General features: G+C 43.3%; 1 protein-coding gene across 1 annotated transcript; it reads left to right on the top strand.

The window, feature by feature from the left end:
- The first annotated feature begins 233 nt into the window (after positions 1 to 233).
- Positions 234 to 16,435, top strand: LOC307122451 (uncharacterized protein). The gene is made up of 3 exons (XM_079846432.1): positions 234 to 299; positions 1,796 to 2,081; positions 13,184 to 16,435. Exons 2-3 carry the CDS (start codon positions 1,847 to 1,849, stop codon positions 14,473 to 14,475), a joined length of 1,527 nt encoding a protein of 508 aa, XP_079702558.1. The 5' UTR covers positions 234 to 299; positions 1,796 to 1,846; the 3' UTR covers positions 14,476 to 16,435.
- Positions 16,436 to 16,825: the final 390 nt, after the last annotated feature.

The raw sequence follows: 16,825 nt of genomic DNA, 5'->3' as shown, positions 1-16,825 counted from the left end.
CTTGTATTATTTGTATTTGGGCACTTCTGTGAATGTAGACTGGAGTGAGAGTGAGTGTGTGTGTGTGTGTGTGTGTGTGTGTGTGTGTGTGTGTGTGTGTGTGTGTGTGTGTGTGTGTGTGTGTGTGTGTGTGTGTGTGTGTGTGTGTGTGTGTGTGTGTGTGTGTGTGTGTGAGAGAGAGAGAGAGAGAGAGAGAGAGAGAGAGAGAGAGAGAGCGGGACTTTTATTTTGGTGTGATTGGTGTGACGTCATAAGTCCGCGCCGCGCTCCCGCATGTGTTGTGTTTCTGCTGAAGAAAGGTTTGTGTGTTTTAAGCGTTTAAAGTGTTTAAAATTATAGAAACCATCTTCAAAGTTTTACAGGCAGAATGAATGATGTATTATTAAATGTAACACAGCATTGCTTTATCTAACATTTATCAGTGTTGTGTGAGTAAAGTAACAGAATAAAAAAGAGTTCAGTCTCTGGAGAGTAGAGATGATGGAGAAACTGAGCTTTATCACACTCTCTAGTGTTCATTATTAGTGTGTAGTGCTAGTGTTGAGTGTTACTGAGACTGAACTAGAGCTGATAGAGACTCAGTTCATCATATAAACATGAGTTCAGTCTCTGGAGAGTAGAGATGATGAGAAATTGAGCTTTATCACACTCTCTAGTGTTCATTATTAGTGTGTAGTGCTAGTGTTGAGTGTTACTGAGACTGAACTAGAGCTGATAGAGACTCAGTTCATCATATAAACATGAGTTCAGTCTCTGGAGAGTAGAGATGATGGAGAAACTGAGCTTTATCACACTCTCTAGTGTTCATTATTAGTGTGTAGTGCTAGTGTTGAGTGTTACTGAGACTGAACTAGAGCTGATAGAGACTCAGTTCATCATATAAACATGAGTTCAGTCTCTGGAGAGTAGAGATGATGGAGAAACTGAGCTTTATCACACTCTCTAGTGTTCATTATTAGTGTGTAGTGCTAGTGTTGAGTGTTACTGAGACTGAACTAGAGCTGATAGAGACTCAGTTCATCATATAAACATGAGTTCAGTCTCTGGAGAGTAGAGATGATGAGAGAAACTGAGCTTTATCACACTCTCTAGTGTTCATTATTAGTGTGTAGTGCTAGTGTTGAGTGTTACTGAGACTGAACTAGAGCTGATAGAGACTCAGTTCATCATATAAACATGAGTTCAGTCTCTGGAGAGTAGAGATGATGGAGAAACTGAGCTTTATCACACTCTCTAGTGTTCATTATTAGTGTGTAGTGCTAGTGTTGAGTGTTACTGAGACTGAACTAGAGCTGATAGAGACTCAGTTCATCATATAAACATGAGTTCAGTCTCTGGAGAGTAGAGATGATGGAGAAACTGAGCTTTATCACACTCTCTAGTGTTCATTATTAGTGTGTAGTGCTAGTGTTGAGTGTTACTGAGACTGAACTAGAGCTGATAGAGACTCAGTTCATCATATAAACATGAGTTCAGTCTCTGGAGAGTAGAGATGATGGAGAAACTGAGCTTTATCACACTCTCTAGTGTTCATTATTAGTGTGTAGTGCTAGTGTTGAGTGTTACTGAGACTGAACTAGAGCTGATAGAGACTCAGTTCATCATATAAACATGAGTTCAGTCTCTGGAGAATAGAGATGAGAGAAATTAAATAAATATATAGTGTTTGTGTAATTTGTTTTCTTTTATTAGTTTGTAGTGCTAGTTTTGAGTGTTACTGAGACTGTTGATACTGAAATAGAGCTGATTGAGACAATCAGAGATTTAATGTGGATTTATTTTTCGTCTTAAACAGGACAAACACACAGAAAAACTCCTGGAGAAGCAGCTGAGATCATTAATAAAGATGGTGTTTATTAAAGAGGAGAGTGAAGACCTGAGGATTGAAAATGTATTCAGTTTGAAACATGAAGAAACTGAGGAACAAAGAAAGAAAGAGGAGAGTGAAGACCTGAGGATTGAAAATGTATTCAGTTTGAAACATGAAGAAACTGAGGAACAAACAGAGAAAGAGGAGAGAGAAGACGTGAAGATTGAAGAAACATTGAGAGTGAAACATGAAGAAACTGAAGAACACACAGGTTGGTTTCATTCTCAAAGCTGAGCTCACTCATTTGATATTTTCAAGTCTACACGCTCACAGATCCTCTCATTATAACAAGCAAAGCTTACTCAATGTAAATAATTTTTTGTGCTGTTAGATTCATTGGTTTATAGAGGGATTTTCTGTCGATCACTATAACAGCTGCACTGCTTGCTTTCTGTAGTCTATACTACATTCACAATTTGAAGAAAAGTTTTGTCATGTTTCTTAAGAGGACCAACGTCCACATATACCGCAAAGTTTCAGGAATGACGAACGCTTTTAATTGACTGAATCCGCTATCCTGTTCTGCGAGTCGCTCCTGAAATGGCCTAGACCAGGTAAACCCAGCCCAAACTGCAGGCGAATTGATTTCGGCCTGTACCTCAGGCTGGAAACCTGTACATATTTCTATCCTGCTTCTGTTACAAATTTGCGGGGACCAATCAGAAACCGGCTTATTCACCTGGCGCGCTATTGGCGGGTTTAACACGATGGATAGTTCGGTGCACGCGTGTAACCGAGTGCAATCTTTAACAGTTCACAGTCGTCTTGTTTCAAGCACCGAGCACACTTCAATCCGAGTTCCCACACTCGCCCCCAGGGTATTTGTAACTTGCGTTTGCAAAATCTGTGCACTCACATCTAGAGCTACACTTATGTCAATAACCAGTCAAGAAACCAAGATGTTAAAGGGATAGAAACTTCTGTCATCATTTACTCACCCTCAAGTTGTTCCAAACCTGAATGAGTTTCTTTGTTCTGCTGAACACAAAAGATGATATTTTGAATAATGTTTGTAACCAAGCAGAGAGAGCAACCATTGACTACCATAGTATTTTTAGTCAATGGTTGCTCTCTCTGCTTGGTTACAAACATTATTAAAAATATCTTCTTTTGTGTTCAGCAGAAGAAAGAAACTCATTCAGGTTTGGAACAACTTGAGGGAGAGTAAATAAAAAAGTTTTTTGGTGAACTATCCCTTTAACAAGTAAAACGTGACAGACATATTCTCTTCCATTTCTACTCTGTTAAAGAAAAGTTACTGTAATGTTAGCTTTTAGACACATCAAAGGGGGAATTTCCTTAGGCCAGATTTTGCTCCTGATTAGATTAGATTAGATTCAACTTTATAGTCATTACACAAGTACAAGTACAAGGCAACGAAATGCAGTTTAGGTCTAACCAGAAGTGCAATAGCAGCAAGTGCAGGATATATACAGTGGTTGCGTAAGTGCAGGACATGGATATGTACTGAATATATATAAATATGTATAAATAGAGAGATGGTTATTACTATAAACAGAACTGAATTTACAGGTGAATATGTACAGTGAATAATTATACAGATGGCTATTACTATAAACAGAATTTACAGGTGAATATGTACTATGAATACAATATACAGATGGCTATTACTATAAACAGAATTTTACAGATAGAGGTATACAATAATATGTTAGGCTAAAATGAGGAATATAGCAGTGGATTAAGGTAGTGCAATAAATGATGGACAGAGCTATCCGAAAAAAAGTGTAAAAGTGCAGTGGAAAGTGGTTGCATATTACAGTTAGAAGTATGGTGCAAAATGCAAATGCAAACAGGGGTACTATAAATACAGTCGGCAGTGCAAATGAGCATAATCCAGTTAAGATATGGCAGTGCAAGATGTATAAGTAAACAGTTGTTACTATAATAAACAGTCGGTAGTGCAAATAACAAAGTGAAGGCAGATGTGAGGTAGGAGAGTTAGCAGTATATGAGGGGAGTGGATCAACGGGGGTTTGAGTTCAGTAAAGAGACAGCTCTGGGGAAAAAAACTGTTCTTAAGTCTGCTGGTCCTGGTCCGGTGGATCCTGAAACGCCTGCCGGAGGGCAGGAGAGAAAACAGTCTGTGGGCTGGGTGAGAGGAGTCCTTGAGGATGCTGCGAGCTCGATGCAGACAGCGTTTCCTCTGGATGTGCTCGATGGCAGGCAGTGGAGCACGACATGTCTGCCGAGATGTGGATCCCCAGGAACTTGAAACTGGAGACACGCTCAACAGCCATTCCATTGATGTGGATGGTGTCGTGTGTGCCTCTTGGCTCCTTCCTGAAGTCCACGATGAGCTCCTTCGTTTTGGTGGTGTTGAGGAGCAGGTTATTATCAGCGCACCATGTGGCCAGGTGCTGGATCTCTTCCCTGTAGGCAGTCTCATCGTTGTTGCTGATGAGACCAATCACCGTAGTGTCTTCCGCAAACTTGACGATGGAATTAGATCCATACACAGGCTTGCAGTCGGCGGTGAAGAGGGAGTAGAGAAACGGACTTAGCACACAGCCCTGTGGTACACCAGTGTTGAGTGTGATGGACGTGGAGCAGGTGGATCCTGATCGAACATTCTGGGGTCTGTCAGTTAGGAAGTCCAAAATCCAGTTACACATTGAAGTGTTGATGCCCAGGTCTCCAAGTTTGGCTATTAACTTGGTTAGTATGACCGTGTTGAATGCTGAGCTGAAGTCAACAAACAGCATGCGTGCATAAGTGTTCTTATGGTCCAGATGAGTGAGCACAGAGTGCAGTGCCATGGAAACTGCATCCTCTGTGCTCCTATTGCTGCGGTAGGCAAACTGGTGTGAGTCCAATGTGGATGGTAGAGAGTCTTTTAGGTGTTCAAGGACCAGCCGTTCAAAGCACTTCATAATGATGGGTGTGAGTGCTACAGGGCGGTAGTCATTAGGGCACCTCGGGCTAGAGTGTTTCGGCACTGGCACAATGGAAGTGCGTTTAAAGCATGATGGTACAGCTGCTTGGGCAAGAGACAGGTTGAAAAGGTCTGTAAAAACCCCAGCGAGCTGCTCCGCACATGCCCTGAGAACACGTCCAGGGATGTTGTCTGGTCCAGCAGCCTTGTGCGCGCTGATCCGGCTCAGTGCCTTGCAGACATCTGTGGAGGAGAGTGTGATTGGTGGGTGGTCAGCTGAGGGTTTGAGCTTGGTGGCAGTTTCTCTGTTGTCTCTTTCAAAACGAGCATAGAAGTAATTTAGCTCGTTCAGGAAGTTGACATCAGTGGCTGCGGGGGTGGAGTGGGTGGGTTTATAATCACTGATGGCCTGAATGCCCTGCCACATGCGTCGAGGGTCAGAGTTGGAAAAGTGTCCCTCTATCTTTAGCTTGTAGCAGTGCTTGGCCTTTTTGATGCCCCTCTTCAGGTTTGCTCTGGATGTACTGTAGGCTTGTGCATCTCCTGATCTGAAGGCAGTGTTGCGTGACTTCAGCAGGAGTCGCACTTCCCTGTTCATCCAAGGCTTCTGATAAATGTACCCTATACAATAGCCTACTCATCAAACATTCAGTGTAAGTGTAAACACATGACATAACATTATTTAATATTTGAATCACAGCATTGACAACACAAGTGCATTTTACCTCAAACTTGCAACTAATTAACTTTCTAAAGTAGCAATCGCTTCTCGGGTCGACATTAACACACTGACAAAATTATATTCTGAATTAAAAATATTTTTATACCACTTTTTAATGTGTGATTGTGTAAAGGTGTTCACGAGATGCCAACCTTTCGCGAACTTGCTTTCAACGGCGAACACTCGTTCTCATGGAGACGGCGGTGTGCACGGAGGGGAGGGGCTGTGTGTGTGTGTGTGTGTGTGTGTTGTGTGTGTGGCGTGCAGGGGCGTAAATCGCAGAGTGGATGGGGGGGACAGGACCCCCCCTATCTGAGGGCTGTCCCCCCCTAAAAACCATGCTGAGTATTGTAAATAATATAACAATATATATTTAAAATAAATGTGTAAGTAGTAAAACAATACAAACGCAAACGGGACAAAAAAAATGCGTTTTAAGTTTAGAAACATTTTGAGTCCCCCCTTGCCTCACAGTGGTTTGATCCACCGTGCACCTCAACTAACATAGTAGAACGTAGAAAAACTACCACACAAGTTTGGGGAGAGAACTGCTTCAGACAGCAGTTGTGAAACACCAGTAAGTCGCGGTCAAGGCTATTTTATTCACTTTAAACGTCAGATGAAGTGATTCTTTTCTTTTTAATACAGATTAGGGAAAACACTGTTAACATCACTTGCCCACCGCCGCACCGCCCCGCTCCGCTGTATAGTAATAAAATCATTGAGTTCAGTTAGAGAACTGACAAAACAATTAAAAACTGAACGTGTCTGCTCAATACAGCACGAGCCGAACGAGCAAACAGCTGACAGACAAGATTATCGAAGATTTGGTTTCAAAGTGTAAAAGCGCCTATTTAAGGGAGTGTGTCATTGTACTGTTTTGTTGTTGTGTTTTTCATTACGAATAATAGGCTATTGAACCCAAAATTCAAGCAACCCGCCCCCAAATTAAAAAAATTGAAGTTCAGTCAGATCTGTGTAGGGTTTTGCTCAATATGATGATAAGTGGCAGATCAGAGGCTTCTGCAGTTGAATATCTAAATATCTGAATATCATAGTATAACATACTATGTGGAGGACGCAAGATAATTGAATAATTATAATATGACTGCGTGGTGAACCTTAATCGTATGTAAACTACTATCGCTTTGTGTTGTTGGTCAGATAAAATGACAGAGAAAAGAAAAACGGAGATTAGATTATTAGATAATTTTTCAGTGCACCAAAACGGCAAATAAGTACGAAATGTTTTATTTTTTTTTTATTTTTTTTGTGGTACATATATCCTTACAAGTACGATTTTGGCTGTATTATTTGTGTCCCCTTCAAAAATTGCTCTTTTCTAAAAATCTCTTCTCTTAATCTAAAACTTTTAGATTAAATTTACGCCCCTGGTGGCGCGTGTGTATGTGAGAGAGACGCGTGAGTGAGAGACGCAGGGGAAGGAAATGCAGCTGAAGGTTATTTGCTCAATGAAAGACATTGATGAAGACGAAAACTAAGGACATTTAATCTATAATTTTATTTTAGTCAGTTTTGCCAAACACACATTACAGTTTTGGTTAGTTACCATTTTTTTGTAATGCCTCGTTTTTATTTTTATTTCAGTTAATGACAACCCACCTAGTTTTCGTTTTTTCGTTCGCTTTCGTTAACGATTAAAACCTTGGTAACGATGAGACGAGATGAAGTTACTTGCAGTAGTGCTCCGGTCTGCAACGCTGTATCATCTTGATAGCACAATGACTCTTTGTACTTCTGTCCAACTTCCGACTTTTCGGCTATTTTTTTGTAGCTGGTGTTGGAAATTGCCGTTTCCTCCCCAGTTCTTTGGTTTGTCAATAAGTAGACGCAAGAGATTCAGTAAAAGTATAAAAGTAAATTGAAAGTTTAATAAAGCAAAATCAGATCAGCTTCTGAGCTCAGGATTACAGAACAGCAAATCAATACTGACATACGGGCGGTCCGTAATGTCTCACAAGGCTAAGTATGCAGTTTTTATTCTTGTGTTGGTGACGCCTTTCTCCTGGTTCGATGAACACCTTCCAATGGCCTTCGCTCCTCTCGACCTCCCCTATTTGGCATCTGCACACAAAAACATACCAAGCATAGCCGCTCCCCCACTGCCAGCTCATGGTTTCAAATACTTTCGCTATCAGAGCGTGCCTCTAGTTAATTCATATGGTGACTGGCTTTAGTCACCATAGGCCTCTGCTGTAAGTGGTTACACAAGCATATTAAAAGATTCCAAACATATTGTAATATACCAAACATAGTTAACCTTTTTAGATAACACATAATTGTCCCATAAAACATAATTATCCCACACTGGATATAAATCATTTGTTGCGTCTAAATATGAATGAGGATAGGGTTATTGATAAATCGAATTGTTATTGTGGTTCTTATTATCATTTAGGGGGGCTTAGGAACATTTTGGGGTAGCTTCAGCCCCCCTAAAATAGGCCTAACGACGTCCCTGATGCTGAGGATACATTACAACTTACTGTCATGTGGTCCATCCATCCATCCATCTTCTTCCGCTTTATCCAGGGCCGGGTCGCGGGGGCAGCAGTCTAAGCAGAGATGCCCAGACTTCCCTCTCCCTAGACACTTCCTCCAGCTCTTCCGGGGGGACACCGAGGCGTTCCCAGGCCAGCCGGAAGACATAGTCCCTCCAGCGTGTCCTAGGTCTTCCCCGGGGCCTCCTCCCGGTTGGACATGCCCGAAACACCTTCCCGGGAAGGCGCTCAGGAGGCATCCGGAACAGATGCCCGAGCCACCTCAACTGACCCCTCTCGATGTGGAGGAGCAGCGGCTCTACTCCGAGTTCCTCCCGAGTGACTGAGCTCCTCACCCTATCTCTAAGGGAGCGCCCAGCCACCCTGCGGAGAAAACTCATTTCGGCCGCCTGTATCCGGGATCTTGTCCTTTCGGTCATGACCCAAAGCTCATGACCATAGGTGAGAGTAGGAACGTAGATTGACCGGTAAATCGAGAGCTTCGCCTTACGGCTTAGCTCTTTCTTCACCACAACAGACCGGTACATCGACCGCATTACTGCAGAAGCTGCACCGATCCGTTTGTCAATCTCTCGTTCCATCCTCCCCTCACTCGTGAACAAGACCCCTAGATACTTGAACTCCTCCACTTGAGGCAGGAACTCTCCACCAACCTGAAGAGGGCAAACCACCCTTTTCCGACTGAGGACCATGGCCTCGGATTTGGAGGTGCTGATCCTCATCCCAGCCGCTTCACACTCGGCTGCAAACCGTCCCAGTGCATGCTGAAGGTCCTGGTTAGAAGGGGCCAACACGACAACGTCATCCGCAAAGAGCAGAGACGAAACCGCATGGTCCCCAAACCTGACACCCTCCGGCCCCTGGCTGCGCCTAGAAATTCTGTCCATAAAAATTATGAACAGAACCGGCGACAAAGGGCAGCCCTGCCGGAGTCCAACATGCACCGGGAACAAGTCTGACTTACTGCCGGCAATGCGGACCAAACTCCTGCTTTGGTCGTACAGGGACCGGACAGCCCTTAGCAAAGGACCCCGGACCCCATACTCCCCGAGCACCCTCCACAGGATGCCGCGAGGGACACAGTCGAATGCCTTCTCCAAATCCACAAAACACATGTGGACTGGTTGGGCAAACTCCCATGAACCCTCCAGCACCCTGTAGAGGGTATAGAGCTGGTCCAGTGTACCACGGCCCGGACGAAAACCAGACTGTTCCTCCTGAATCCGAGGTTCTACTATCGGCCGTATTCTCCTCTCCAGTACCCTGGCATAGACTTTCCCGGGGAGGCTGAGAAGTGTGATCCCCCTGTAGTTGGAACACACCCTCCGGTCCCCCTTCTTAAAAAGAGGGACCACCACCCCGGTCTGCCATCCCAGAGGCACTGTCCCCGACCGCCACGCGATGTTGCAGAGGCGTGTCAGCCAAGACAGCCCCACAACATCCAGAGACTTGAGGTACTCAGGGCGGATCTCATCCACCCCCGGTGCCTTGCCACCGAGGAGTTTCTTGACCACCTCGGTGACTTCAGCCCGGGTGATGGACGAGTCCTCCTCTGAGCCCCCAGCCTCTGCTTCCTCAATGGAAGGCGTGATGGCGGGATTGAGGAGATCCTCAAAGTATTCCTTCCACCGTCCGACGATATCCCCAGTTGAGGTCAACAGCTGCCCATCGCCACTGTAAACAGCGTTGGTAGGGCACTGCTTCCCCCTCCTGAGGCGCCGGACGGTTTGCCAGAATCTCTTCGAGGCCAGCCGATAGTCCTTTTCCATGGCCTCACCGAACTCCTCCCAGGCCCGAGTTTTTGCCTCCACAACCACCCGGGCTGCAGTCCGCTTAGCCTGCCGGTACATGTCAGCTGCCTCAGGAGTCCCACAAGCCAACCAGGCCCGATAGGACTCCTTCTTCAGCTTGACGGCATCCCTTACTTCCGGTGTCCACCACCGAGTTCGGGGATTGCCGCCTCGACATGCACCGGAGACCTTACGGCCACAGCTCCGAGCGGCAGCTTTGACAATGGAGGTGGAGAACATGGTCCATTCGGACTCAATATCTCCAGCCTCCCTCGGGATCCGGTCGAAGTTCTGCCGGAGGTGGGAGTTGAAGATCTCTCTGACAGGGGGCTCGGCCAAACGTTCCCAGCAGACCCTTACAGTACGCTTGGGTCTACCGGGTCTGTCCAGCTTCCTCCCCCGCCATCGGATCCAACTCACCACCAGGTGGTGATCAGTTGACAGCTCCGCCCCTCTCTTCACCCGAGTGTCCAAGACATACGGCCGCAGGTCAGATGAAACGACCACAAAGTCGATCATTGACCTACGACCTAGAGTGTCCTGGTGCCATGTGCACTGATGGACACTCTTATGCCTGAACATGGTGTTCGTTATGGACAAACCGTGACTAGCACAGAAGTCCAATAACTGAACACCACTCGGGTTCAGATCAGGGGGGCCGTTCCTCCCAATCACGCCCCTCCAGGTGTCACTGTCATTGCCCACGTGGGCGTTGAAGTCCCCCAGTAGAACGACGGAGTCCCCAGTCGGAGCACTTTCCAGCACCCCTCCCAGGGACACCAAAAAGGCCGGGTACTCTGCACTGCCGTTCGGCCCGTAGGCACAAACAACAGTGAGAGACCTATCCCTGAGCCGAAGCCGCAGGGAAACGACCCTCTCGTTCACCGGGGTAAACTCCAACACATGGCGGCAGAGCTGGGGGGCTATAAGCAAAAGCTGTCATGTGGTGTAATCGCTAAATCAGTGTTTCAACAGGGGAAAGACGTCAATATAACTGCTTGTAAACTAAACAATGTCATGTAACGTTAGCATCACATTTACCTCAGGCAGTCATTCAGTGTCAACATATATTTAGTGAAAGAGTTGATTTCTCTAGTGAATAAAATTATGCTCTATATTATCCGTTATATTCATTATATTCTACTTAACCTGTTAGTGATGTCTTGATTATTTCATGCATGTTAAATAAACCTGTCGTGAAAATGACCTACACTGTGTATAAAATTATATTTCAACAATGAATTGGAGAAAAAACTATTTTATAATTGGAGTTAAGGGTCCTGCACACGGTGCGATTTTTCTAAATCCTCTGCGAATGTTGCTTGTCAGACTGTACGAACACGATCCCTGATGTAATACATGTCACACTGTAGGATCTCAGTTGTCATTATGTCAGACTGTACGACAGTCAAACGCGAAAACGGACGCAAGCAAGAGACACGTACGGACTGAGTTTTACATCATCAATCCGTGACACGTTCATTAACGGTGAGCCGCATTCACAGACACAACGGTAGCGGTCAGCAAACAACAAAAACAAGCGCTGGCATTTTTCATTCACCTGACTCTTTTCGACATGTTCCCTGTTGTGCAGCTGAAGCTTGACCTAACAGAATTAAAGGGGTGGTAAAACACATTCTTTCGAAGGCTTGATTGTGTTTGTGGGGTGCACTGTAACGTGTTCATGCTTCGTTTAAAAAAAAATTGCATTATTTTTCATAAATTTTACCTTTATTCTACACTACTCTGTCCCTCTTTGTAAAAACGGTATGAAGCCAGTCCCTCAAAAATACGCAATGGGCTCAGATTGGTTAGCTGGCCCAGTGTGTTGTGATTCGCTAACCGCCCTGTGCACGTTTGTCGGAAACGTCACGCCCCTTACCTTACCGGTAGACTGTGCTTTGGGTAGTACTAGAAACAATGGCATCAATAAAACCATACCAATTTGAGCCCGAATCGGACCCAGACAATTTTAGTGAAGATGATCGAGCAGAACCTGTTCAGTCCTCAAGAGTAAAGACTGCGGATCTATAGTGATCGCTACTGAATGGCACCGTTACTTTTGTATTTTTAGAACGATTATAGCCAAATAGAATGTCGCAAGAATGAACTCTAAACATTGGCTTTACTAGTAGCCAAATCAAACACAGAACCATGTTTAGCATGCCTGTAGATAAACAATACATAAAAGCTCTAATCAAAGAATAATTTACACTAATGCCAAGTTCTCTGTTGAGATTTAAAAAAAAGTTTGTAACGTTAAGTATGAATGAGCATTTAACAAACTGGTTTGCAGAGCCAAACAGCGTTGTCATCTGTTTACTTCCTTGCCACAACGTACAATTAACAATACAGACTATTACAGGAAAACACATCAACGAAAAATAAATCATACTTACAGGTTGTGGCCCGTAAACAGCTTCTGTTTTTGAATCCATCCTTCAGGACAAGCCGCTGTGCGAATCCTGCATTGAACTCGCGAAGATTGTGGAAGCTTTCCTCCGTGAATATTGCAGCGGGAGCCCTGGCAGTGTTTGTCTTGTGCAGCTGAACCGCGGCTCGTGTATTGCAAATACAGACGGATATTGTCCATTATGTCACATTTTCCGGTCTTCTCATCCGACCCCTGTTCCCCTCTGTCTCATACACACACGCATATAACATGATGTTGAATATTAAACGCACTGCAACGCACCCCCGTCCCTAGGAAGGCTGAACAAAGTGGACCTGCAACTTTGTTGATGAAAATAACAGCGTTTCGTCGGCATTGCGGCAACAACACTCCAGCCTACTAACCACAACAACGCTTTCCCGCGGCGATACAAAATGGCCTCTCCCCCCCTTATTTAATATTCTCGGAGGAGGGGTTTATGTAAATATTGGGGCTGGTGATGTCAGAGACCCTGGAGGAATGTCTAGTAGTCCCTACTGGCCGTTTGCTGTAGTCCTTAGAAATTGATTTCTTTAAAAGCAAATATCTCCCTTTGCTTTAAACTTTGAACATTGTAACTTTGCAGATGTTGTTTATGCTCAAACAGCAACATTACACATTAGCTAAAGTTAGAAAAGTCAAATCGTGGTTTACCAACCCTTTAAATAGCAAATCGAATCATAATATCTGTCAGAAAAATCGCAATTAGATATTTTCCCCAAATCGCAAAACCCTATATTACAAACCACTTCAATAACAACTGTGGCAGTGTCCTGAACACATAGAATCCAAACATGATGAAAAGAGAGTTTGTACATTTTCCTAAAGAAATGTAACCCCTCTTTCTGTAGCTTACTGGGAATAGGATGTAACATACATGTTTCTGGTTTAATGTCTTTGTCTGTTGTTTTGTGCCATTGAACTGCGGTTAACTTTTTTTTTGTCTGTTTTAGATCTGATGGCACTAAAAGTGGAGAGCCAAGAACTAAATCCAATGGAAGAGAAAGATCCGTATGGGCAACATCATGATTTCATAGCTGGAGAAAAATCTTTTAGTTGCTCACAGACTGAAAAGATTTCCTCACAAAAAAAGTCTGGAAAGAGTTTAATTGAAAAACAGCACCTTAAAGTCCACAGGAAAATGAACACTGGGGAGAAGCCTTACACCTGCCAGCAGTGTAGAAAGAGTTTCAGACGTAAAGGAAACCTTGAGGAACACATTAAAATTCACACTGGAGAGAAGCCTCACACCTGCCAGCAGTGTGGAAAGAGTTTCACTCGAAAAGGGCATCTTAAAGGCCACATGAGACTTCACACTGGAGAGAAGCCTTACACCTGCCAACAGTGTGGAAAAAGTTTCACTGATAAAGGGCATCTTAAAGGCCACATGAGAATTCACACTGGAGAGAAGCCTTACACCTGCCAACAGTGTGGAAAGAGTTTCACTGATAAAGGAACCCTTGGGAAACACAATAGAATTCACACTGGAGAGAAGCCTTACACCTGCCAACAGTGTGGAAAGAGTTTCACTCATAAAGAGTCTCTTAAAGTCCACATGAGAATTCACACTGGAGAGAAGCCTCACACCTGCCAACAGTGTGGAAAGAGCTTTACTCGAAACGGGCTTCTTAAAGGCCACATGAGACTTCACACAGGAGAGAAGGCTTACCCCTGCCCACAGTGTGGAAAGAGTTTCACTCATAAAGCAAACCTTAAGAAACACATGAGAATTCACACTGGAGAGAAGCCTTACACCTGCCCACAGTGTGGAAAGAGTTTCACTCGTAAAGGTCATCTTAAAGTCCACATGAGAATTCACACTGGAGAGAAGCCTTACACCTGCCCACAGTGTGGAAATAGTTTCACTCGTAAAGGAACCCTTCAGGAACACATGAGAATTCACACTGGAGAGAAGTCTCACACCTGCCAACAGTGTGGAAAGAGCTTTACTCGAAAAGGGCTTCTTAAAGTCCACATGAGAATTCACACTGGAGAGAAGCCTTACACCTGTCCACAGTGTGGAAAGAGTTTCACTCGTAAAGGAACCCTTCAGGAACACATGAGAATTCACACTGGAGAGAAGCCTTACACCTGCCAACAGTGTGGAAAGAGTTTCACTCATAAAGCAAGCCTTGAGAAACACATGAGAATTCACACTGAAGAGAAGCCTTACACCTGCCAAGAGGTAATGACCCCTTCCTCTCAAAACATGACTCTGCTCCAGTGCACAAAGCAAGATCCATAAAGACATGGAAGTGGAGGAACTTGACTGGCCTGCACAGAGTCCTGACCTCAACCCCGATAGAACACCTTTGGGATGAATTAGAGCAGAGACTGAGAGCCAGGCCTTCTCCTCCAACATCAGTGCCTGACCTCACAAATGTGCTTCTAGAAGAATGATAAAATAAAATAAAATCCCATAAACACACTCCTAAACCTTATGGAAAGCCTTCCCAGAAGAGTTGAAGCTGCTATATCCGCAAAAGGCTGGCCAGGGTTAGTTCACCCAAAAATGAAATGTAATTTATTCCTCACCCTTATGCCGTTCCACACCCGTAAGACCTCCGTTCATCTTAGGAACAGAAATTAAGATATTTGTGTTGAAATCTGAAGGCTCAGTGAGGCCTCCATAGGGAGCACAGAAATGTACACTCTCAAGATCCATTAATGTACTAAACACATATTTAAATCAGTCCATGTGAGTACAGTGGTTCAATATTAATATCATAAGCAACGATTATTTATATTTTAAGAATCTTAAACATAAATAGCCACACAAATGTGGTCCAGGAAAAGCGTACTTTGATTATCTTCACTGCATGCATATTTAAAGGTCCCGTTCTTCGTGATCCCATTGTTCAAACTTTAGTTAGTGTGTAATGTTGCTGTTAGAGCATAAATAATACCTGTAAAATTATAACGCTCAAAGTTCAATGCCAAGCGAGATATTTTATTTAACAGAAGTTCCCTTTCAAAGCCTACAGCGAACGGCTGGCTTGGACTACATCCTGGTACTTCCTGCAGTAATTACGTCAGTAGAACAGACTAACCTCCGCCCACAAGAATACGCGAAAAAGGGGGCGTGGTCTTGTTGCTGTCCCACGTGGAGAAGAGGACAGTCGCGTGGAGAAAAGGAACTGTAGCTTGAGTGTGTTTGTCGCCATGTCGTCGAGACGCTGTTATTTTCATCCCGGAGTCAAATCACCTTTGTTTGGCTTTCCCAGGGACGCTATAGAGATCATTCTCCCGTTAAGAGGCATGACCTTTCCGTACAACTTGCGCTAAGCTGCTGTCGAATCACAACACGGGAACCGCTGGCACAATCAGAACTCGTTACGTATTTCTGAAGGAGGGACTTCAGAGAACAAGGAACTCATCAGCCCGTTTTTAGGACAGTGAAAACAGCGGTATACAGATGAGTAAATTTTGTGAAAAATACTGTTTTTTTTTTACACGCGAAACATGAACACATGTTATATTGCACACTGTAAACACAATCAAAGCTTCAAAAAAACACGAAGAACTGGACCTTTAAAACAAAATGAAATATAACATTCAACCTATAAATATGTGGTTCAGGCAATATGTGAATATGTACTCTGATTATCTTCACTGTAATAAAATGAAATATGACAAACACAACTCTCTTTTTTGTAGGGATGCACCGATATGAACATTTTGGCCGATACCGATAACCGATAATTCTTAATATTTGAAAGCCGATAACCGATATATTGGCCGATAAATCTAAATACAAATTTTAATAAACTCTGAGAGCCTGATTACAAAATCAAAAGGCTCACCATTAAAAGCCATGTCCCAAACACTTCAACATAAATCAAACCTATACACTACAGTAGCCTATTTGAACCAGTGTGAGATTCCTTACCTTTTCAAATTAATTTTACACTCCTATGGCCAAAATTTTTTTTTTTAACACTTTACAATAAGGTTTAATTTTTGTCAGTATTAGTTAACCAACAATGAATGAACAATACTTCAACAGGATTTATTAATTTTAGTTCATGTTAATCTCAACATATTCAGACCCAAAGTGATGTCTTTTAACATTAGGTATGAACTGTGAATGGACTGTTACAAAACACAAACATTTTATTACTAAAAGAAACAAAGGTTATTGCTCTCTGTTTGTTCATGATAGTTAATGCATTAATAAAATGAGACCTTATTTGTAAAATGTTACCAAAAATTATATTGTCTAAAAAATAAAAATAATATACCTAAATAATGCAAACAAGTAATTGAACAGCATTACTGAGGCTGCATAATAAAGAATCAGAATGCAAGTGCATGAAATAACCTCCGCACAGACGATAAAGAAATGGCTTTAATCAAACCATATTGTTGATGGAAATGATACGAGAACAATAAAAGTGCTAATTATAAAAAATAATGCTTCTGTGTTTTTGAAAAAAAAATATATGTTTAATATTACAGTAATAGTAAACATCTGTAATATTAGTCTAGTCTATTAGGAATAATGTTGCTGTTTGAGAGCGCGCTGAAGCTGGAGAGAATGAACGAACAACCATAAACTGAAGCGCTTAGAAGTTTAATTAACAACTAAACGCATC

The sequence above is a fragment of the Gobio gobio genome (assembly GCF_949357685.1).
Source record: "Gobio gobio genome assembly, contig: scaffold_209, whole genome shotgun sequence".
NCBI classification, from domain to species: domain Eukaryota; kingdom Metazoa; phylum Chordata; class Actinopteri; order Cypriniformes; family Gobionidae; genus Gobio; species Gobio gobio.
The sequence above is the reverse complement of the archived record's forward strand: the minus strand, read 5'-3'. Positions and strand labels throughout refer to the sequence as shown.

Excerpts from the sequence above, each read along its gene's own strand:
- LOC307122451 (XM_079846432.1), top strand. The coding sequence starts at position 1,847 with ATGGTGTTTATTAAAGAGGAGAGTGAAGACCTGAGGATTGAAAATGTA. Across the intron at positions 2,082-13,183 it reads AGAAACTGAAGAACACACAG|ATCTGATGGCACTAAAAGTG; the intron begins GTTGGTTTCATT and ends TGTCTGTTTTAG.